The 21,996-nt window shown below is 42.7% G+C and overlaps 1 protein-coding gene across 2 annotated transcripts; it reads left to right on the forward strand.

Annotated features, from left to right (window-relative positions):
* Window positions 1–5,651: 5,651 nt before the first annotated feature.
* DDA1 (DET1 and DDB1 associated 1) lies at window positions 5,652–21,648 on the forward strand. Of its 2 annotated transcripts, XM_077841871.1 has the most exons (6): window positions 5,652–5,776; window positions 11,768–11,848; window positions 12,359–12,410; window positions 12,778–12,839; window positions 14,138–14,180; window positions 15,128–21,648. In XM_077841871.1, the coding sequence occupies exons 1-6, from the start codon at window positions 5,774–5,776 to the stop codon at window positions 15,187–15,189; spliced, it is 303 nt and encodes a 100-aa protein (XP_077697997.1). In that variant the 5' UTR covers window positions 5,652–5,773; the 3' UTR covers window positions 15,190–21,648. The 2 variants fall into 2 exon arrangements, with proteins under 2 accessions (XP_077697997.1, XP_077697996.1); XM_077841870.1 differs by having other exon boundaries at window positions 14,138–21,648.
* Window positions 21,649–21,996: the final 348 nt, after the last annotated feature.

Raw genomic sequence — 21,996 nt, forward strand, 5'->3', positions numbered from 1 at the left:
CAGGAGGGGAGGGGGAGGCCAGGGCAGAAGAAGGGGGACTCGGGGGGGTGGGGGAGCTGGGGCAGGAGGGGAGGGGGAGGCCAGGGCAGAAGAAGGGGGACTGGAAATGGGATGAGTGGAAGCTGAGGGCAGGAGGGGGGGGGGGGTGTGGCTGGGGTGGGGGTCCTGGCTGTAGATGGGGAGGAAGGGAGGTCAGAAGCAGTGATGACTATCTGATCAGAGGGGTGCTGTGTGTGTCACTGCATTGGCAGAGCCAAGAGAGAGATGGATGACCGCAGTGCTGGGTGCAGGAGTGTGTTGCCGAAACAGGGCCAGCATCTCCCTTCACTATGTCTGGCTCAAATGAATTGTCAGAGTCCCTTATTTAACCAGTTATACCTCCAAAATTACATTATTTGAATGAAAGTCCCAACCACCCCATCCCCCATACTGTATTTTACACATGGTGCTTAGATTCCAAACTCTGTAGGTCATTGTCTTACTTCCTGTTAACCTCTTTCTATTGTTTTTTCACTCTACCAAGATTCTTTCTGCTGCAGCACGTCATAGCCTGCCCCTCACAGCCCAGGACAATTTCCATCCTCTCTGATGTTTTGGGGCAGCCTCCGAGCACCAGCCTATCCTTCAGATCTGCAGGAATCTTCCAAAGCATCCCTAGACACCTGTCACCATGGAACCTTCAGCAAATACGCACCAAGGCACGCGGGAATGAATATCAACCAAAGAACCTCAAGCGCAAACGTACCCATGGCTGGATCAAGCGTATTAGAACTCCCAGTGGGATCGAGGTGATCCTCCGACGCATGCTGAAAGGCAGGAAATCGCTGAGCCACTGAGTGTTGTAGCTGCAGGATCTGTTGAGCGTGAAATGTTTCAGTCAAGCCTGAATAATCTTCCGCAGCTCAGACCTTTAGAGTGAACCAGCTCGAGAGTTTGCAGTGACATAGACTTCTCTATGAAACACCCATGAGCGATTGACTATTCCCATCATGTTATGAAATGTGGTGAAGAATTATTGAGTGGTACTTTGACAGATGTAGGTTGCTGGTTTTCTTTTCCATTGGTGTCACTAGATGGCTAACTATTTTTAATGGCAAAATTATTACAACTGATGGGAGTAGTTCTAAGGTAAAAATTGTACATCCATGAGGCATAATTACAAAATAATAAAAAATCATATCAAGCTTTCTGCATTAAGTTTGTTAATGCAAAGCTATAGGGGAAGGAAAACTCTTTTATTTCTCTTTTTTTCTTGTGGGAGTAGCGGACACACTTTCTTCTTTCTCTAGAAACCTAAAGGGATGAGTTTTCAATCTGTGGATGTGCAGTTAGCGTTAACCACAAGACAAGGTCTATGACTATTCCCCAACGTACCCAGCGAACAGTGTGCTATTGACTCCACTCCTCTCTCCCTGTGTTACTCACTAAGGACCCTATCATGCAATGTGCTGAGTGCCCTCAGAGCTGTTTGAAGAAAATGAGTACCTTGCATGTCTGGAGCCTAAAGCAGGCGTGGGGTAGGGTTCTTTTTTCTGTCAGTTTAAGGCCAGATCTTGCAAATTTATATGTGCCCATGAAGAGTCTTGTTGCAGAAAATGGGACTCCAGGCAGCCACAGAATCTACTTGCATAGATTTAATTGCAGGATCTGAACCTAGTGGTGGGGCTGCAGTCCTGTTATAAACTACAGCAGTAGTGCATGTTGGTTTTGCTTTCCTGTTGCTGTGTTAGCAAGAATTCCTTTTGTCACTGGGTAAAGATTCCAATGCCCAGCTTCTTAATGGCACCTGAAGAGCACCCAAACACCTCACTTAGCACACTTTGGCTTAGTTTGCTGCTGTGTGAGGGTGAAATTCACATCTGTGCCCAAGAGCCCATGCAAGGCCTCTCTGCATTGCTTAAGTTTTCCATTTAGTCTCTCAGTTTAACACCCCTTGGAGCATAGGCTTTGCAAAGACCTTCTGTACTGGGGTGTATTTCACACCGAGTGTGTGAGGCTGTGAGAGCTTTTAAGAACAAAATCTACAGTCTATATTCAGGATTCTCTAAATACTTGGATCAAAATGCAGGTTTTGTTCAATTTTTTAAAAATTGACATTGAATAAAAATGTCCCCATGGTATCTTAATTAAAACAGTTTTTGATTTTAAAAACAATGTAAACATTCTTCTAGGTGTTCCAAATGGAAGCATGAGACAGACTGTAAAGCTGACAAGTTTAAATTTCCCTCTCCAAGTTTAATACAGTGTGACAAATATGCATGACTTACTTGAGGGGAAATTAGATGCAAAAACTACCACTAATGCAGCAGTAAAGGTGAGAATCAGGTTCATGATATTCAGGAAATTCCAGAGGTTGAGATTCTACCACAAAGTAAATTTAGCCAGATTAACAATCAATACAGGAAAGCTTGGAGCCACAAAGTGCCCATTATAGGTTCCTTACTCTTCAGGGACTGAGCCTGAGATCTCTTGAGCTGATTTTATAAGCCTTTCAAGATGACCGTTAAAAATGTTGGCCTTGATACTTAAAAATGAAGTAGAGAGGAGCCTGAACCTCTTTGGGACAGCATGTGGGGCAAGGAGTTGGGCCTGTCTGACACAGCTCTCACACATGTCATCTCCTTCCAGAAGTTCAACAATATATCTTCCTTACCCTGACTTCCTAGCAGCTGGAGGAATTATATGTAGAAGGCTGAGAACACCTTCCTTTTCACCTCAGTATCGGACACTGAAGGTAGCTGGGGGCTAGAAAGTCCCCATGAGCACGAGTCGTGGTCATTGCCAGAGCCCTCAATTTGAAAAATGGGCTCCAGTAAGAGGAAGGTGGTCAGTTTGCTCTCTAGAGTCAGTTGTAGGGGAACCTAAGAGCAGAACTAATAATTCAACACCCCAAACATCTAACCACTCCTCTGCCTATGATAAACAGAATTAGTCTGGCATGATCCCTGAGAGGATTTCTAGCTAGTACAATCTTTGGTACTGTATACATTCTGTAGCTACTGAGATGGCTGGCTGGGGGGAGTGAGTTTGTTTATGGGGTGGGATCTTGCTCTTTTGGTACCTGTTCAAGGAGCACAATATATCTTTTTATTAAAGGTTGTGCACCTCTCCAAAGGCATGTAGGCAGGGTACAGCTTATAAATAGGATTATGTGCTTTCCCCTGATAACACAGCCTCTGTTTATTGCATTTCAGTCATACCTTAATAATGAAAGAGAAACTGAGGATGAAGGAAGCTGGATGAATCAGATGATTGGGAATGGGTTACAGTAGTTTTTCCATTGCAGGCTTGGGACTTTTTGAAACAAAGACTGCCAACTGTACATGATTTTTCAGAGTGATGTGCAAAAATGCCTGCTAGGGCCCAGTACTAAGTTTTTTGTGCAAGGATCTCAAAGTGCTGTGCTAATTATCTAAGCCTCACAACCCCCAGTGGCAGAGAGGTATCATTCTCCCTATTTGTCAGATGAGGAAACTAAGGCACAGGCTGAATTTAAGAAGGGGCTGAGCAACCACGGCTTCCATTTAATGGGAGGTTCAGGTCTGCAGCACGGCTGAAAAAGTCACTTGTCTAAGGCCACAGCTGGAACCAGAATTAGAACTCAGCAGCTTCTCCATCTCAGAACAGTGTGCAGACACCACAGTGCCTATCTTAAAGAGGCCCTGGTGCGCTTTCTTGAAATGAAAGGACTCCTACAGAGCATCATTCCAACCGTGTTTGTAACCCATATGCGGAAAGCAAAGTCCAGTTTAAAGAAACCCAGCAAAACATCTGCCAACTCAACCAGAGAAAGGATGGAAAAAGGCATTAGTAAGAGGCAACTCTGTTTTTATAACATATCTTCTTTTTATTTTTTTAATGGATCTTTTGGAATCTGGAGAAATTAGAGGTGGAAGAGACTAACACTATCAGATCAGTGGCCAGTGCAGAATTGTTTCCCACAGCTTATTTGCCTGGGGTTTGGCAAGTCCTAGTTTTAAATGCCTCCATTTAGGGTACTTCCACTCTTTCTTTCAGAATTAATTTCTCACAGCCTAATAGAATTCTTATCCTTAGGAACTTTCCCCAGTGTTCAACCTAATGTCCCATTGAGCCGTAATCCAAAGTTTTGTATGAGTCAGGTGTCAGCATCTATTCTTCATATATTATTTTTTCTCTGATGTCAAGCTGCTTTTTAGGAGTTCAGCTATCATATCTTAAATTGACCTTTGCTGTAACAACTCCTAGGATATGGGACAGGTTCTCAGGAGATTTTGTCTCAGTTCATAGCTCCTTATTTTCAAAATTAACCTGAAAATGCTGTTTGCATAAGTGTTTTTCAGCGTTAGCCCCTTTGCAGAATGCTTCCTTATTTGTAAAATGTGGACCATTCCCCCAACTAATGGCGCCAGTTCCTGTGGAATGGGTATGAAGATGTCCTCTTGTCCCACATGGAGGGTAATGGTGGTGGATCACTTCACTCAGTGGCATTGTTAGTGGCAACAAATGTACACCAGGCCACAAAGAATGTAGCACTGGAGATTGACCAGATGATCCTGTCAGCTGTAATTGCTGAACAGATGGAGAACGCCTGTGAAATAGCTTATTTTTGATTACTGTTTTATTATTGGTTATTGACCATTACAGTCTTGATTTAGGGTCAGATCTGACAATTGTCTCAAGTAGCACTGAACTGTTGTGTATCCCTCCCTCCAGTGTACCTTGTGTCTTTTGTTAATCCTTTTTCTGTTCAGACTGCAAGATCGCTGGTGCAGGGACCTGTCTTATTACATGTCTGTATTGCAATTTGCCTAACACATTTTGGGTCTTATACAAATAACTCATATAGATTATTCAGAGATAATTAATTTGTGACTCATTAGAAATGATTAAATATTCTTGACTTTTGCCCCCATGTTGCAAGCTGCTTCACCCAGGCAGACCTCTGCACCCCTTAACAGGACACTTTGTGGATACAAGGGTTTGCCCAGGGACAGCAGCTTGCAAGAGCAGAGCTTTATTAATGAATGAATTCTTAATTATGAGTGCTTGATAATCAGTTACTTAATATTTCATAATCACTCAAATTGGTTATTAATGTTTACTGTTTGGAATCTATGGCTAAGTTTGATTAAATGGTAGTGGTTATAAGCCATTACTGATAGGTTATTTCATTATAATTAGTAACTCATAATTGACTAATTATGACTTGAATACTGATTATTAATCACTGATTAATTATCAAGTGTTGTTGAATATATTATTCATTATTATTATTATTAAGTTGTTTGCTAGGGTGACCAGATAACAAGTGTGAAAAAATGGGATGGGGGTGGGGGGTAATAGATGCCTATATAAGAAAAAGTCCCGAAAAAACGGGATGGTCCCTTTAAAAAGGGGACATCTGGTCACTCTATTAATAATGAGCCATAAATTATTATTGATCCTGACAGCAGTCAATGGCCTCCTTCATGGGAAGTGGGAAGCCAGGTGTTCATTACTGGGACTACAGCTCCCATGAAGCAGCGCGGCCGGCCCCCACATCCGGGTCCTTTCCTCTTCCTCCCGCGAGCCTTAGGAGCCGGGGCGGGCATTTCCTGCCGCAACCTAAAGGGCTATTTTCTAGGCCGATTGGAGGGACGGGTCCGGTGGCCAATAGGCCTGCAGTCTTGGGCAGAGCCACCCAATGGGAGCGTGCGTGTCTGGGCGGAGGGGCGGTGCGAACGAGGAGGCAAGTTAGGCTGAGGAGTGGGCTTTTAGAAGTTGCCGTGCGGCGGAGGCAGCGGCGGGGAAGATGGTAGGTGGCTTGTGCCCCCCCGATACAAAATGGCGGGTGGGGGAGGCGGGGTGCTGGGTCTGGAGCCTCAGTAGCCATGGGGGCTCCCGGGGAGAGGGCCCCGCCCCCAGCCTGAGTGGGGCGAGGCTGGGTCCACGGGCCCCCTTCCCATGGGGTGCGGCCGCCACGGACCCCCCCTCCCCCCGGGCTGGGCTGGGCTGTGGGGCGGGCGCCCTGGGGCCTTCTGGGGGAGGGGAGACAGCTGCAGCCGCCCTGGCGAACACCCTCCCCCCCCCAGCAGCTATGGGCCTCCCCTCTCGGGGCAGAGCCTTCGCCCCCCTGCAACGCCCCCCCCCCCCCAGTGCCAGCACCTTAGGCCCTTGTTGATAGGTGGGGCTGGGGCAGCCCCGGCACCCAGGGGCCTCTTTCCCCCCCCCCCCCATGGGTTTTCCTAGGAAGGGTGTCGGTCCCCTCCCACCTTCCCCCAACGGCAGTTCCTGGGCCTGCTTATTCAGGGGAGAGGGGTGACTTTGGGGGTGCGGGGCGTGACTGGGGGAGGGGCTGGAGTCCCCTGGTCGCCTTCCCTTGCAGCCGTGTGGCCCTGCCTAGGAAAAGGGCTTCAGTCTTTCCTTCCTGGGCCTGCGTAGCAGGGAAGGGGGCCAGTGATCTCTCCCGAAGGCCTGAGGTGGCTGCGCTCGGGGGTGGGGCTCCTGCTTCTGCGGTTCTCCCCGCCCCCGGGGGCCTGGTGGGGCTGAGCGGTGTTGCTGCGTTCCCTCCTTAGGGTCGAGGGGCTGGGGCAAGGATGTCCTCTCCATCTCTCCGCTTAGAGCTGCGGGCTCCAGCCGTAATGGAATTTTTCTGGTCACCGTCTCGGGAAACTGCTTGGGGGGGTGGGGTCTTGCTGACATGGGAGAGGCAGATGCAGCCTTGTCTCTGCCTCCCTCCTCAAAGCAATAGCAGTGGGGAAAGTAGGGAGAGACTCTCCAGGCAGCAGCTTAGTCACAGTTGCATCTGGGGTTCCTGCTATGTCACCTTCCCTTAAAATAAATGGAGAAACGCCTCAAATTTGAGGATCTGCTTCACTTCCCGACTCCTCAGGACATTCCTCAGCTCTTTTGGTTTGGCCGGGGCATTTTCCTTCTTTGTCCTAAGGAAAAGAGAGAGGCAGAAAGCTGAGATAAAAAAAAAAAAAAAAAAAAAACTTTTCTAAGAATCACTTTTGTTTTCGTGCTAATATCTCCATAATGGTGGTTGCCCAGTAAACACTTCACATGGTGTTGGAGCTGAATCATTCAAATAACTTCTGCCCTGGGAAAAAATAGTGTGGTGGCTAGTAACCAGGGAAACTCCAGCTCTCTCTTGCTTGCTCCCATTAGCCTAGAGCTAAGATATCATGGTGCTGCATGTAGTGTTAAATGACTAGCTAGATTCCTTTGAAGTGAACTGTAGCTCACGAAAGCTTATGCTCAAATAAATTGGTTAGTCTCTAAGGTGCCACAAGTACTCCTTTTCTTTTAGCTAGATTCCTTGTTGCAGGTGTGTAATTCTCTGGCCTGCACAAGTCTGGTGTCTGTCTCGCATTTATTGTTTTTAATTGGAGAAGCTGAACAATGAAACAAAATCTGCAGACATTATTCCTTTAACAAAAGATCCTGTGTGATTTTCATGCCATTATTTTCAGGGCTGTCGTTCTGAGGCTTTATCATATATTTGGACTCTCATAAAACGAGATGCTTAAATGTGGGGACAGCTGTACATAATCTAGTAGGCACCTAGAAATACATTGCCATGAAAGTAATTAACTAGGGTGCCTGCCACCCCCACTTATTCTGGAGGAGTTAGGAGGGAAGAACTGTTTCTTTTGGATGTTTGATCAGGTTTTATTGCCCTCTGTCAAAATGGATTCCAACTGTGTTCTTTACAATAATTGATTCACTGTTTAAATGGCATTTGTACATTAGTAGGTCAAAATGTATAATGTGTGAATGGGGGCATGGCAGAATAATTGAAAACTGTTGTTTTAAGCTGTCTTGCAACCTGTCCAAAACAGTGCTAAGGCGTTTATTTTGCATCTCGGAGAAATCTTTAGCCCTCATCTTTAAGTACTTATAATGGTTCTCAGGGGGGAAGCAACATTGAGCGGGGAGGGGTAGCTCAGTGGTTTGAGCTTTGGCCTGCTAAACCCAGAGTTGTGAGTTCAATCCTTGAGGGGGCCATTTAGGGATATGGGGTAAAAATTGGGGATTGGTCATGCTTTGAGTAGGGGGTTGGACTAGATGACCTCTTGAGGTCCTTTCCCACCCTGATATTCTATGATTGCTTTTTAGTGGATGAGGGGGAAAGTATCCATGTTTATGCACATATGCTGTATGTGATACAGTCCCATTTCAGGCCCAGTGGTCTCACTCTTTATGTAGATAATCTTACTTTAGGACTCATCAGAGCAAAGACAAGTTTTTCAGTTTTCTGACACTGTTTCCTAAAATGACTAGTTTTGTTCTATATATTTTGTGTAAACTTAAGGAGTGCTACAGAAACATGTTGATGACTTGGGCTCCTACATGATTAGAAAGTACAGTTTTCCTCTCACAAACTTTAATTTTTTTCTTTTTACAGTAACTAGTTGCAATTATTGATAGATTCCTTCTTGGTCAGGTCTCTTACAATACAGTTATTTGGAGAAATGGTTTTCTACATTTGCACCTTGACCCAACTTTTCCTTTTGCAGAATCCTTGAAATGTGTCTGCCTGAATGTATCCAATTTTTGAAACGGGGGTTGAGCTGTAGCTTATTAAACACCTGAAGTAGTGTAAAATATTATTTAAAAATAATTACACTTTCAGGGTTGTTGTTGTGTGGTGGGGTTTTTTTTGTTTGTTTTTGTTTTGTTTTTGGTTATATGCCAAGTAATAGTCTGAGTTCAGTTCAAAGGCTTTTCTGTCCGGGCCTAGCCTAATGTAATGGTGCAAATATTCAGTTTCTTGCATCAAAGTGCAGTGAAAGGCTGAACAAAATTAAATGGTTTGTGGTGGGATATGTTCAAAATTTTCCTCTCTAAATAGAGTAAGAAACATACCTGGGAATTTTGATCAATTCCAATCAAATACTTACTAGCTCTAGTATGTAAGAACTCAAGGTCAATTCTAAATAGAGTGAAATGGGATGCTAAGTCAGTGAAATATGCCTCAATGTTAGTAAGAATAATACTAAGAGGATCTATATCCTTTTCACAGTCATGAAACTTTCCGATTGAGTATTCTGTAATCAGAACCAACCTTGGGAGGCAAATGAAAGAAGCTAAAGAAAGCAGCCCATCAGTGGCAGCATAACAGTTGGAGCACACAGCAGAATCTGAAAACAAGTTTAGGCTTGACTGGAATAGAAATAAAGACCAGCTTAGATACTGCTTTCATTGTGCCAGTCATTCTACAGAGAAACAAGAACCTACCCTGAAGAGCTGGCATGTGCTAGATAGACAAGGCAGATAAACGGTGGGAGAAAGGAAGTCATATTGTACCCATTTTACAGATGGGCAAGAGAGGTTAGTTATTTGCTCATGGTCGCACAAAGACTCTGTGGCAGAACTGGAAACTGAGACCCGTTTGGTTGAGTCTTAAGTCCAGTGCTGTAACCACAGGACTATTTTTCTCCTAAAAGCAAGCTTGGGAGGGCATAAATTTGGAAACCTTACTGTTGTTAACTTTTCTTAAAACAAGATCAAAGTATAAATAGTGCTTCGAGGCTATCCTGACTGGAGCCTATTGCTTTGAATAAGCTATGACAGTTGCCACACGTACTCCTTTTCTTTTTACAAACAGAAAAGTAATTGTTCCCATTAAAAGAGATTTTTAACTCCTTCCACAACAGTAGCATTGCAGAAGGACTCTATCTTCTTGTTGCGTGTGAAATGGGTTGAATAACTCTGCTCATTAGAATCATCTGCTTCTTTCTGATCTTTAGAGTTGATTCTACACAAGATAATATATTAAGCTTCTATTGTAAGCTCTGGTGCAGGGTCTGTTTCTTTGTTACATGCATGTGTTGTGCCTAGCATAATGGGGCCCTAATCCTTGACTGGGGCCTCTAGGCATGACTCCAGTGCAGATATTAAATCTGTTTTTTGAGATAGGGGTTTAGGCTAGCTATTTTCCTTCATGGCCTTTCATATGTTCATCTATCTTACTTATTTTAAGGACCCACAATTCATAGATCAGGACCCCATGGTAATAAGCACTGTACAAACACACAAAAAGACAGTTCCTTCCCCAAGGAGCATACTTAATGGCTTCTTGTGATATCTGTCCCCTTGCTTCCTGCTACTTAAAAAATTCAGCTGTTGTCAGGAGTCTTTCTTTTTCTCTAGGTATATTGTGACTGAAGAGGCTTCAGAGTGATTCTGGGTCTGGCATACTGCTGAGTTGATTACCATACTGCCCCCTTTATTGCTTTTAAGACAAACACCCCTCCATCCATATCGGTTTAGCTTGGTTAACTGTGGGTAAAGGGCCTCTTCAGGGCCGCTGCTGCTGTTACGCTGAAATGCTTCCAGTGAGGCGGTGCTGCTGTTGTCAAGTGTGTTACTCTGACTCTGCTATGAAGGCTGAACCAGACCTACTCAAGAACTTGGGAGTTCTTTGCATGGAAGTAACCACGGATTGTGGGCCTGATCCTGCACACAATTACCATTGACCCAGCACCAGGAGTTACATCTGTGCAAGGGCTACAGGATTAGGCCATAGAGGTTGTGTAGTTCTTTTGCCTTCCTGAGACTGCCTCCTTTGTGTTTGTGCAGATCTAGTAATGGCTGTCAGTTTGACTGTGCATCCTAGGCCTTCTCTGTGCTGAGGATTTTATCTACTGGTGTAGCTATATTGGAGTAGGCCCCTCGTGTGCATATTGTGTAGCGAGTTGCATTGGTAAGTTCCATTTGACAGGTTTACACTACGTATATTCTAGGGGGTTGCCTCAGTGTAGCTACCTTGTTTGAGAACTCAGCTCATTTTAATGAGTAAACACCCTTTTTAGAACAACTATAATGTATTAGGTGGAGGGTTAATAGTTCCGCTGTCAGGTTCCCCCACTTTTCAGGCCCTAACAAAACCAGAGCGTTGGCATTAAGGATGCGTTTTGGCTGTTGAGATATTTTAGATAGATGGCTTCTTGCTACAGGATGGGCAAATTCATTCTTTCCTACTTATTCCCTTTGCTTTACTGAGTACACAGTGATTCAGTATTTCATTGTGCAGTTACAGGTCTGTCTCTAAGTAAAACTCAAAGATACAGTCAAGTCAAAATTGGCCCAGAACTTTAGCAAAGTGAAAGCAAAATAAATGTTTCTGTGATTTTTTTTTTTTAATTTAATGAAACTTTGCAACTCAAATGTAACAGCATTGTACTAGTTCATATGAGCCAAGAAATCAAAGCTTCTTGTATTTAAAAGTAAGAATGTCTGATCTATTTTCATTGTTCAAGCTGAGGTACAAAAGAGTTTGCAATATAAATAGTAAAAATGTAAATAGCTCAAGTTTTGTTTTAATCTAACCTATCTAAGAGCACTAATTTTCTTTAAATGATTAACTTGACAATTGCCCCCTTTTAAATCAGTCACTATGCCTCTTAAGAGGTGATTTCCCCAGTTTACCATCGTAGTCTTAAAAATGAGACCTTACTGCACCAACAATTAACTAGTTTTGTTTTTGTTTTTTAAAGAAAGCCCTCTATATCAAAATGGATGTAGCTACAGTAGAGCCTTTCACTGGAGATTCATAAGTCACTTAGGTTGGAGAAATACAGATGAGACATTCACATAGGACTGCAGGATTTGTCTTAAGAAAACCAGTGTTCGTTCTGAATATTTAATATCTGACCTCGTAGCTGTCAACATACTTCCAAATGATTAAAAAAAAAAAACATTATTGGCATGTGCAACTCCCTTGATCTTTTTGCTGGTCTACTATTCTAATTCTTTACTTGCTTCATTGTTTAACCAAAGCTGTCTTCTGTCGTTTTAGGCAGATTTTTTGAAAGGCTTACCAGTCTACAACAAAAGCAACTTCAGTAGATTTCATGCAGACTCCGTATGTAAAGCGTCGGTGAGTATTCTATCTAAATGCAATCTCTCAGGAGATGATCTTGAAGTCTTACAGAGTTGCAGAGGATACTGGTGCTTCATATGGCCTCTAAGTGGGCCTTGGGTCTCTTAAAATAAGTTATTGCTAGTATCATCATGAGCTACAACTGCTTATCTGAGATTGGAATCCCAGGAGGGGAGATTTCCCAGATATGAAGTTAATGTACTGCAGAAAAATTCAATATCAGCAGAGCCAAAGCTGTGTGGCATTCCCTCCCCATGTTTTCCATTCTTAATTTACCAGTGGCACTGGGGCACATATATGATAAATGAACCTCTTTTTACATGTGGAAGAATTTGCAGCTGCGTGGCACAGTGAGACTGTGGTATGCTGCATTGCCACAACTTTATAGCATTGCAGTTGAGATGAACTTGTCAGGACTGGGATTGTTCAGCAGCCTTAGTTGTATGTGGAAATTTTGGGGTTTTTTTTGTTTTCCTCTGCACTGTAACGATTCTAATACTTCTACAGAACAGAAGACCGTCAGTATATCTTCCCACAAGGGAATATCCATCTGAACAAAGTAAGTATGCTCCTTCTGTGTTTGAAGCTTCAAGTGATGTGTACTAGAACTTTTATTTTGTGTTTGAGTAGGTACCAAATTTTTAATATTAATCTCATTTGATTATTAAAAAAAAGTTTCTGTTTTGTGCTATCTATGTCAGATTTAAGTGCCTCCAAAGAGTACGGTTGCTTAACTTTTGGGTACGCTTTTGCACATCTTTTTCTCTATCCTTACTGAATGATTATAAGGACAATTAAAACCACAGTGATTCTATCGCTCCTTTTTAAAAGGTTCACAACCTGTATGAAGTCTTGGTCACTGTCGTTTGTTTTAAATGTTATCTCTTAGAAATGCCTTCAGAGTGTGTTCTCTCTTTCTTCAACAGTCATAGTAACAGAAAAGACTAACATACTTTTGCGTTATCTACATCAGCAATGGGACAAAAAGGTATGACTTTTTTTTAATGTAAAACTTTGTATCTGGTTTTAAAGTGCAGTTTGTTTTGGTTGCTTCTACTGTGTGACCATCAATGCCTATAATTAGTCATGAAAATACATAGATACTAAATTAAGTGGAAGACTGAGCCAACCCTGAATTTCTCAATTCTACCAGAAGGTGCTTGTGACGAATTTTCTATCTGTGGTAGACTTTCTCACTCTTCATATTCTAGAAAGAGGAAAGATGGTCCAATGACTAAGGCAGTAGCCTAGAATTGGGAGGTCTGTTCAATTTTGCCACACTTTCTGCATGACCTTGGGCAAGTCACTTAACCTCTTTGTGCATCAATTCCCAGTCTGTAAAATGAGGAATTTTTGGGGGTATACTTGAGACCATAGTCCTTTATTAGACTGATAGTACAGAAGACTGGGAGCCAGGACTCCTGGGCTCTTTTTCTGGCTCTGCTGTTGACTCACTGGGTGCCTTTGAATGTATTATTTCCAGGTACTCATCTGTAAAATCCTATATCTTGCTTACCTCACAGGGTCACATGAATAGTACATGCCAGGTGTACATGTGTTATAAAAAGTTCCTAGCACGCACCCTGCCTCTGAGTTTGTGCTCTACAGGCACAAGTGGGTACATTACAAGACGCACACAGTGAGGAATGGTCATAGCTACAAAGCTTCCCAGAGCAGGTGTAACTTCAGAATGTGTGTGTTTGGGAAGAGTACATGAAGGCTGCTCCAGAAGTACAGAGCAGCAAGAAAGAAGGTCGGAGGCTGGGAGTGGGTAAAGGGAGCAACTGAGAGAAGTTTTGGCAAAGCATAGAGATGGAGGAGGAGTTGAAAGGAGAAACACAGATGGGAGCAGAGTTGTCAGGAGTCTGAAGCTGATAATGAGGTGCTTCAGAGTGATGATGGAAGCCAGTTGGGAGGTTTGAGAAGTTCAGAGACTGAATCAGAGCAATGGGAGAAAAAGAGGGTCTTATTAAAGTTTATAAAGCACTTGAGATCCCTGGAATAAAAAAGAAGCTAAGAATAAAGGATTGTCCTTTAGCAGCCCTGCTGGGGCAGGAGAGCATTTTAGAAGAAAATTCAATATATAATATAGTTCAGCTTTGGACAGAACTCTGGCGTTCTTCAGAAGATGCCTCTGCTAGTTCATATACATCAGCATCTTCACTCCCAAAGACCTTTACCAACTCTTTATGCAAGATGCATCATTCAGTACGGAAATGTAGCCGTCTCTGGAGTGGAATGTTGTGGAGGACTTCACTGATGTACCTTTCTCTTTGCTTCAATCAGAATGCAGCAAAGAAGAGAGATCAAGAGCAAGTGGAAATAGAAGGTGAGAATTCGGCACCACCACGGAAAATTGCTCGGACAGACAGCCAGGACATGAATGAGGACACTTAAACTCTTGCTCTCTCCTACACTATTTTGCAGGCGCTTCCTGTTTTGTCTCAAAATGTGTAAATTTCCACGCCCCTTCCCCCCACCCCCCCTCCACTATGCAGCCCAAACCACTTCAGACTTCATAGGAGCCAGTGTATTTATTTTTTCTCCAGTTTTTATTTATGCTGTAAAACTTACGGAGCAATCGATGGTGGAACAAGTCAGCAAATGATGTGGTATAAATTTAATCCTTTTTAAAAAAAAAAAACCATACATTATCACTTCTCCAGATTTTGTTAAACCTGTTGCTTAATTAACCCAGTTTGCCATGGAAGCCTGGAGAGGAGACATGAATTTACGGCATGCAAATTCCAGTGGTATATGCTTTCTGATCCATATGCCCACTGGTATATTACAGTCGTCAACTCTGTATTGGCTGTACTCAGTCTAGCAGTAATTGGGGGGAGTGGGGGCGGTCTCGTCCGCTCTGAAATGTTAATTCTAAAATCAGCATTGTACTGAGAAATCCCAGGGGTTATTTAGGGTTATGCTGATCTTATCAAACGTGGTCATCTTGATAGAAATGGTTGTGGGTTTTGTTCGGCAGCATATGTTATCACACACATCAGTGGTCATGGAGAATTCAAGTGACAGGTGTGTTGCTTTGGTTGCTCTTACATTTTAACAGCCTTTTGGCTTGAATGAACTGGTATGTGCAACTTCTCCATTGGAATAAAAAAGGATACTTTTATCCTACTGAGTATTTGATCAACAGTGTCTTTAATGGCAGCAGGTGGAACGGAATTGGTAGGTCTACCCTGCAAACTTGTTTGTTAAATTTGAGAATCAAATTGGGTACAGCTTGGCCTCTAGATTGGCTATTTCCTTTCTCTCAACCAGTGATTCTGAAAAATCGTACACTGCATGACGAGCTGAGTCCAGGACTTCTGGATGCAAAGTAGCTGAACAAAATGAGCTTCTACGGTCTATATTAAAGGCAGACCCTCTTTCATTTGGACAATGACAGTTCAGTGCCTGTCACCTGTAACCCTTTGCTGACTATCTTCAGTAGGAGCCAAATACAAAAACCTTCAAGATGTCTAAGTGGAGTCAAAGGAAACCAGCATAGTTGGTTGAAGGTGTGTGTGTATCTCACTATTGACTGTCCATTGTGCTTCTAATGTGAAAAGCTGAGTGTGTTGTTTTTAGGTTGAAATCTAGATTGTTGCCTTCCATTGCTCTTTTCCCAGCATCTCTGCTCATCAGCAAACTGTAAACAAACTGAGTCCAGAAGCCATGTGAGCCTCTTTCTAGAAAACCCTGAGTAAGCCTAGTTCTGTAGGGAGTTTGACCATGGGTGGTTAAACTCAGACGAAAGACTTGTGAGGCTCATGCCGTCACCTTCGCTACTGTGTCCCAGTTAGACCAGGGGACAGAGCTTGCTCAGAATAAAAGCATGATGAGAGTGAAAGCCATCAGCAGCACAGTTTATCTTATGAGACAGGACTTCAATAGGAGCAGGACATAGCCTCGCTTATTGCTCCATTTTTACAAGTATGTACAAGGCGCTAAACTCTGATTCTAATATGAGTCATCTCACTTTTTCAGTGAAGATCGTTAAGTTACTTAGACCTAAAATTGTACCTGCCCTTAACATAGCTACGTTTTGCTGCAGCAGTGCCCCTCCAGATTATCTGGTTAAAACACCAGCTGTGTTGATAAGGACAAAAATATGGTTTTACAATTTTATGTGGTCGACTGGCAATTACAGCTTAACAGAACTCCTTTTCCCAGAGCTGTGCTGCCAAAAAAGATGCTGGCATGTGAAATGCAAGAAGTAAACGGAAAACGCTTTGTTAGCTTCAAGGGCATGTTAAAAGGTTTGTAAGATACCAAAGGAGGAAATGAGTGTAGTGCTGATGACAAAAGTTTAACAAGTGCTGTGTTTTTAGCTACATTTCGGGAGTTCCAGCCTCGTTTAAGTGCTGTTTAATTCCTTACTAAGAATTTGGAGCTTTGCTGGCCTCTCTGCTACAGCGAGTGAGGTACCATTAAAGAGTTGGCAGTTCCATCCTGTTCGATACCCCCATCTTTGTTCCCTTTACAGTAAATGTGACCTTCCTGGTAGCGGAGCCTTTGAAATCTTACAAATAAGGATTTTTTGTTTATTTTACCAAAAATCTCTGCAATTCTCACGCTCTTAGAAAAATTTATTTGGCAAAGAGGAAAAAAAATAGTTGTCTTTAGTTTCCTGAGAGCAAGTCTGGAGCAATGGGGGAAAACCCCCCTGTCTGTCCTCAACCTGTCCGTCCTCAAAAGTTCTTGAGTGTCCTTTCAATCAGACTATAGCATTTTGCTTTTGATGTTGGCTATACACAAGCAGCATGGACTTCTGATGCTCACAAACAGGTATCTTTGTTGCATTTTACTGAAAGTTTTGATAGTCTTGCTCAACTGGTCAGAGTTATCTAATCTGAACTGAAAGCCTCCTCCCTCGCCATCCAGTTTCCATGCTGCTAACTGCTTAAAAATGTCACCCTCAAGCTGCCACACGTTCAGAATGTTTCCACTGCTGTTTAATACATGTGTATCGGGTTTGTGTTGCATGTGAAAACCCTCCAACCCAACTGACTATCTGGTGTCTTAGGCAAATCGTACATTAAACAGAGATCCAGAACTTCTCCAACATTGTTCACTTTGTATAATATGTAGCTCCTCTAATACTTTCTGATTATCCTGTTACGAAGTGACTGGGATTTAGTGACCCTTAACTGGTATTTTGTATATGTCCGCATAGTGGTATTTTTATGGTTTCTAGTATTGATGTATATTGTACAAAGTTTTTTTATAAAACTTTAGAAGCTTGTCAAAAAGATCAGAAGAGAATTTTTGGAGTGACTAGTGTGACTTTTAGCAGAAATTGGAGCTGCAGGAACATATTTCACTCTTTATTTCAATGAGAAGTGCAGAGGATGCTGAATCCTAGGAATAGCCTAGCAAGCATCTGCTCTCCCCTGCGAGGCAGATTGCTCCTGTACTGGATAGCATTGAAGTTTGTGCCGTCTCTCTGTTTAGTAACCCCTCATTGCGATTGGATGTGATGGGTAAATCTGTTGTTTCAATGGTAGCCATTGCCTTTTTTTTTCTTTTCTTTTTTTAACAAAGACTGGATGTAGTGGGTGTTATCACAAGTTTAGTGACTGACGAGGCAAAACCAAAGATGTCTTAAACTAACTCAAGATATCAAATGTTGACTTCAGAGGAGTGTTTGAAGGGGTTTTATTCTCTTCACCGCCCTTGACTCGTAAGCAACTTTAAAAGGTATTCAAGTTTGAAAGGGAAGTTGTTTGTTTTTTTTAAATAAACAAACCCTTGGAACATGTTCCATTCCAGTGATCATAAGTGGTCACATCTGCTCTGCAAAGGCCCTATTTATTTGTATGGGTGGTTGGTTCTTCAGACTTGCTGGTTGCTTTATTTTATCTGTGTACGTTACTGAACACAGATAATGTACACATTCAAGCCATTTCCCTGAGCAAACACAGGGACATACAAAGAGATACTGCTGAGGGAGGATGATCTGTTTTGAGTAAAACTGGCAGGCTGGTAAGGGACACTACTGTTGGTGCTTAGAGTCTGAAAATGTTTTCAAATGCAGGTACCCATAAGAGCACTGAATCCATACCCGGTTACAAACCAAGCTACAATGGAGATCAGAAACATTGTGAAAACCCTGCTGGACAGGGTGTGTTTGTGAGGAAGAATCAACCAGCTCCCCTGTCTGTTTAAAACTTTGGCTAGACTATGACCTATTTTCCCAGCCTAGACAGGGCCTGAGGGTTTAGCATAGGTAGGGTATGTCTATGCTGCAATTAAAAACTCACAGCTGGCTTAGCCTAAGGGCTGTTTAATTGTGCTGGAGCCCAGGCTCTAGGACCCTGTGGGGTAGGAGGTTCATAGAGCTCAGGCTGTAGCCCAAACATCGACACCACAATTAAACAGCCCCTTAGCCTGAGCCCCACAAGTCCGATCAGCTGGCATGAGCCAGCCTTGGGTCTAATTGCAGGGTAAACGTACTCTTTTTAGAGGGCAGGGTGAAGATTCACTAGTACTACTAAAATGGAACTGTGTTGTGACCAGGTTCAGTGGCAACCGCTGGTCCTCTGGCACTTGTAGTGTAGATTGGGCCTTAAGTACCAAACCATACAAGCTGAAAGCATGTTCAGAACCAGGTGCTGAGCGTGGTTCTGGCTGACCTGGCAGAGTGGCGTGTAATTCTTTGAACACTGTTTACTATGGTCTGGAGCTCCAGAGAAGATGAGGGCCTATGTACCAATCTGAATGCTATTTGCAGTGTTCAAAGAAATTTCTTGTGCAGTCAGTCACTTGGGGTTTTAAGCCTACTGAATCAAAGTACTGATTTTTGTTTGCTCTTCTTGGGGGGCTACAGGGTTTAGAAGCTCCCGGATTCTTGTTGGCTGGTGTCTCTCTTTCTCAAGGCATCATGATTCTTGTGCCTTATACAGTAATTCAGTTGTTAACATTTGGACTGTTTCCTGTGTTGAGGCAGAATTTTGGGGGCTTGCTGGAAAAATCCTAAATCTGCTTCTGCAGTAGCTAGGATTACTTCAGAGGAGCTCATTTCAGAATATACCTTTTGAAAATAGATCTGACTAAGCAGAAGCTGATGATGTATATCATGGACAGGCCATACAAATGGGCCTCAGTCATAAGCAAAGCTGCCATTTACCATCTAGCATTAGTATGTTTATACCACTAATGTGACTTTATTTTTCTGTTTAAAAGAGATGCGTCCTTTTCTTTTTTGGTGGTTTTTGTTTTTTGCAACTATGCTTATTATAATGGCCTTTTCTTTCCCTGATTTATTGACTGGCATCTGGCAGCTGGGAAGTCATGCTACACTATGGCTTTGACTGGAAGGATTCTTGGTGATTGTCTTCTGTAACTTTTGTGTGTTATAACTTCCGATGTATAAAAAGTATGTGTGATTTTTGTTTTTAGTGGGCCATGTGTGGTGGGGGGGGGGGGGGGGGGTGAGGATTAGGTTGGTCAACATGCCCAATAAAAGATACTGTATCTTTTGTTTACTCAAGCACAGACTATCCTTCATACCATATTGAATGCACATTCAGCAATCTCCACTTGGCTGGTTCACAGATGTATGCTTGTCCTCCTTGTAGGGGAGAATTTAGTCATGGAATCTCATCTAGAGATTTATATGGTTTGGAGCACTGTTTAGTACCACTAACCTGCTGAGAAATGTGGGACCAAAGCAGCATTTGCAGGTAGGCTGCTTGACTTCCTTACTGCCAATTGCAAGCTTATGTAGAGTGGATGTGCTCATTAGAACCATACTACTGGCTCCCTGGATTACTCCCATTTTACATCCACCAGCCTACATTTCTCATTTGAGAGGCCAACAGCTTTGTAGCTGTCTCCTGCATTACTGCTGACCTGTGTGTTCATGGATGTATGTGGATTCTTCAGTGGAGTTCAACATCACACTAGCAACATTAGAGTTGAACTTACACTTCTTTTCTATTCATTCTAATTTCCTTGTTACAAGATTGGGATGAATATTTCCTTTAGGTGTAGAGAGGGTTGAGCTTGGTCTGTACAAGACAGCAACTTTGTAATTATGACTTTAAAAGTGGGAATGGACAAACGCCAACCTTCCCATTTGTTCTGCACTAAGATTTTATTTTATTTTTTTTAAAGCAAAGCTTCTCTGCTCCCTGCCTGTGCCTGGATGTGGTGAGTGAAAAGATTAATCATATGTAGAGATTGGCCTTTTCATTCAAATTGGTGCAATTCCAGTGATGATTCTTGGGTTCTGTAGAAGGGCAAACTACTACTGAAGGTCTGAATGTTTTTTGGAGGAGTCCTGGTGGACTTAATCCTTTATGACTGAGTTCAGCTTTTATCAGTGTAAACCTGGGAGTCGCTAATCAGCTGGAGGGATAAAAGGGCCATGTTGTCAAAACTTTTTTGCTTTTTTCAACTAAAAATTAACTGATGGCAGAGGTGGGGTGGTTGAGGAAATCAAATGGCATGAGTCAACCCGCACCTCTGTGGTCCTGGGTTCTAATGCTGTTCAGGCCACCTGTGTACAAACGAAGTTTTGTGTGTCACTATCTTTTTGTCTCCTCTACCAGACAAGCACACACTTCAACTCAATTGGCATTCTGTGGTGAGAGATGAACATCCAGACTAGAATAGCCATCATGCTGGGAGGATGAATCTGCCTTAACAATGAGCTGTGCATGGTGGGGAGGTTAGCCTGCGCTATATCTGGCTGGAGTTACTGCTTTGGCGCTCTCACGCCCGTGAAAAAATTTAGTTTTGAGGGTGAATGGAAATCCTCTTGCTGAGTATATAGTCATGACTTTTCACTGGCCAGCTCGTTGCTTCCCATATTATGAATACTACATTGATAACTGGTCCCTGTAGCTGTCCAGTGCACCCCAGTGCTGTAATCTTGTGGCTGGTTGTTTATAACACAAATCTAAATGTGCTTTTCTTCCTTTCGGAAGTGGGGGGAGATCTAACAGTGTAATCAAATACTCCTTCCTTGCTTTGCTAAGTAATGTGTGTATAAAGATGGATATCTTCATCCCTGAGATACTAGCAAAGATTGGCCATTTAGTTATTTAAATACACATGCATACTTGTTGGAGGAGGGCAGAGTAAACTACTTCACTCGCTAGCCACCTGCTTTGTTCTGCGATGATGGCTGTCTAGCTTGGATTGCAGAAGAGTCCTGACAAAAATGGATATTGATTCTTCACTTAGAAGAAGTTGTTGCAGAAAATACTGCCATGCAATCTGAAGGAATGATCCGTGGTGCTTATCAGCACTGTCACCGTGCATAGTACGGCTGGGCTGGACTTTCAAATACATGTGTTTCTTACGACTTAGTGCAATGTGTATAGTTAAAAAGGCTTTACTGGGTTTTTTATTAAGACTAATCTTAGTCTCCTTGGTCAGTTGCATGTAACAGATGAATGTATGGGATTGGGCCTTATCTTTCTAGCCATCCCAAATTGCTTTTACGTCCGTTACAGTCTGTCTGGAATACAAAATCCCAGGGTGATTTTTTGGCAATACACAGTGTATCCCTTGGAGCCTGTATTACTTACAGCCTGTCCTTCTGCTTGTGGACAAGAAATACCTGCCGAGTTCCAACTCTGCCTCTTCCCCCTTACTCTCTTTGCAAACACTGTGTCTGTGGGGCAGGGGGCAATGTGTTCTCCTGAGGAGTTGTGTGGTGATAGAGGGGCTGCTGTAATGGAGCGACTGTAAATATTCTGTTCTAGTTGAATGTCACAGCTGTTGGATTTTGCATTTATTTTTAAACTATTTCATGTTTGATACTGTGTATAATAAATTTGCAGAAATTAGAGGATTAGAATGTTTTTCTTTCCCATTTCTCCTCTACCATTTTTACTTCAATAGGGTGAGACTGCTTGCTGCCTGAGTGCCGAAACTGTTACATGAGTGACTGTTGCACTCCCAAATCAAGCTTGATTTTTTAAAAAAATGTTATATTTCTGTCCCATAACTTTACCATGGGTGTGAGTGCACAGAATAATAGGTACACATGGAAAACAGAACTGTTACTGATAGAGCTGCTTGCAAAAACAGTGAAGATTTTCCATGGGAAAACCCAGTTCAATCAAAATCAAAACACTGTGTGAAATTGCCAGTTTTGCAGAAAGTTTGATTTGGAGGGAAAAAGCAGAAAGAAT

Source organism: Eretmochelys imbricata, chromosome 25 (genome assembly GCF_965152235.1).
Source record: "Eretmochelys imbricata isolate rEreImb1 chromosome 25, rEreImb1.hap1, whole genome shotgun sequence".
Classification (NCBI taxonomy): domain Eukaryota; kingdom Metazoa; phylum Chordata; order Testudines; family Cheloniidae; genus Eretmochelys; species Eretmochelys imbricata.

Coding starts and splice junctions, on each gene's coding strand:
- DDA1 (XM_077841870.1), top strand. Junction 11,849..12,358: donor ACTCCGTATGTAAAGCGTCG/GTGAGTATTCTA, acceptor ATACTTCTACAG/AACAGAAGACCGTCAGTATA. Junction 12,840..14,137: donor ATCAGCAATGGGACAAAAAG/GTATGACTTTTT, acceptor TGCTTCAATCAG/AATGCAGCAAAGAAGAGAGA.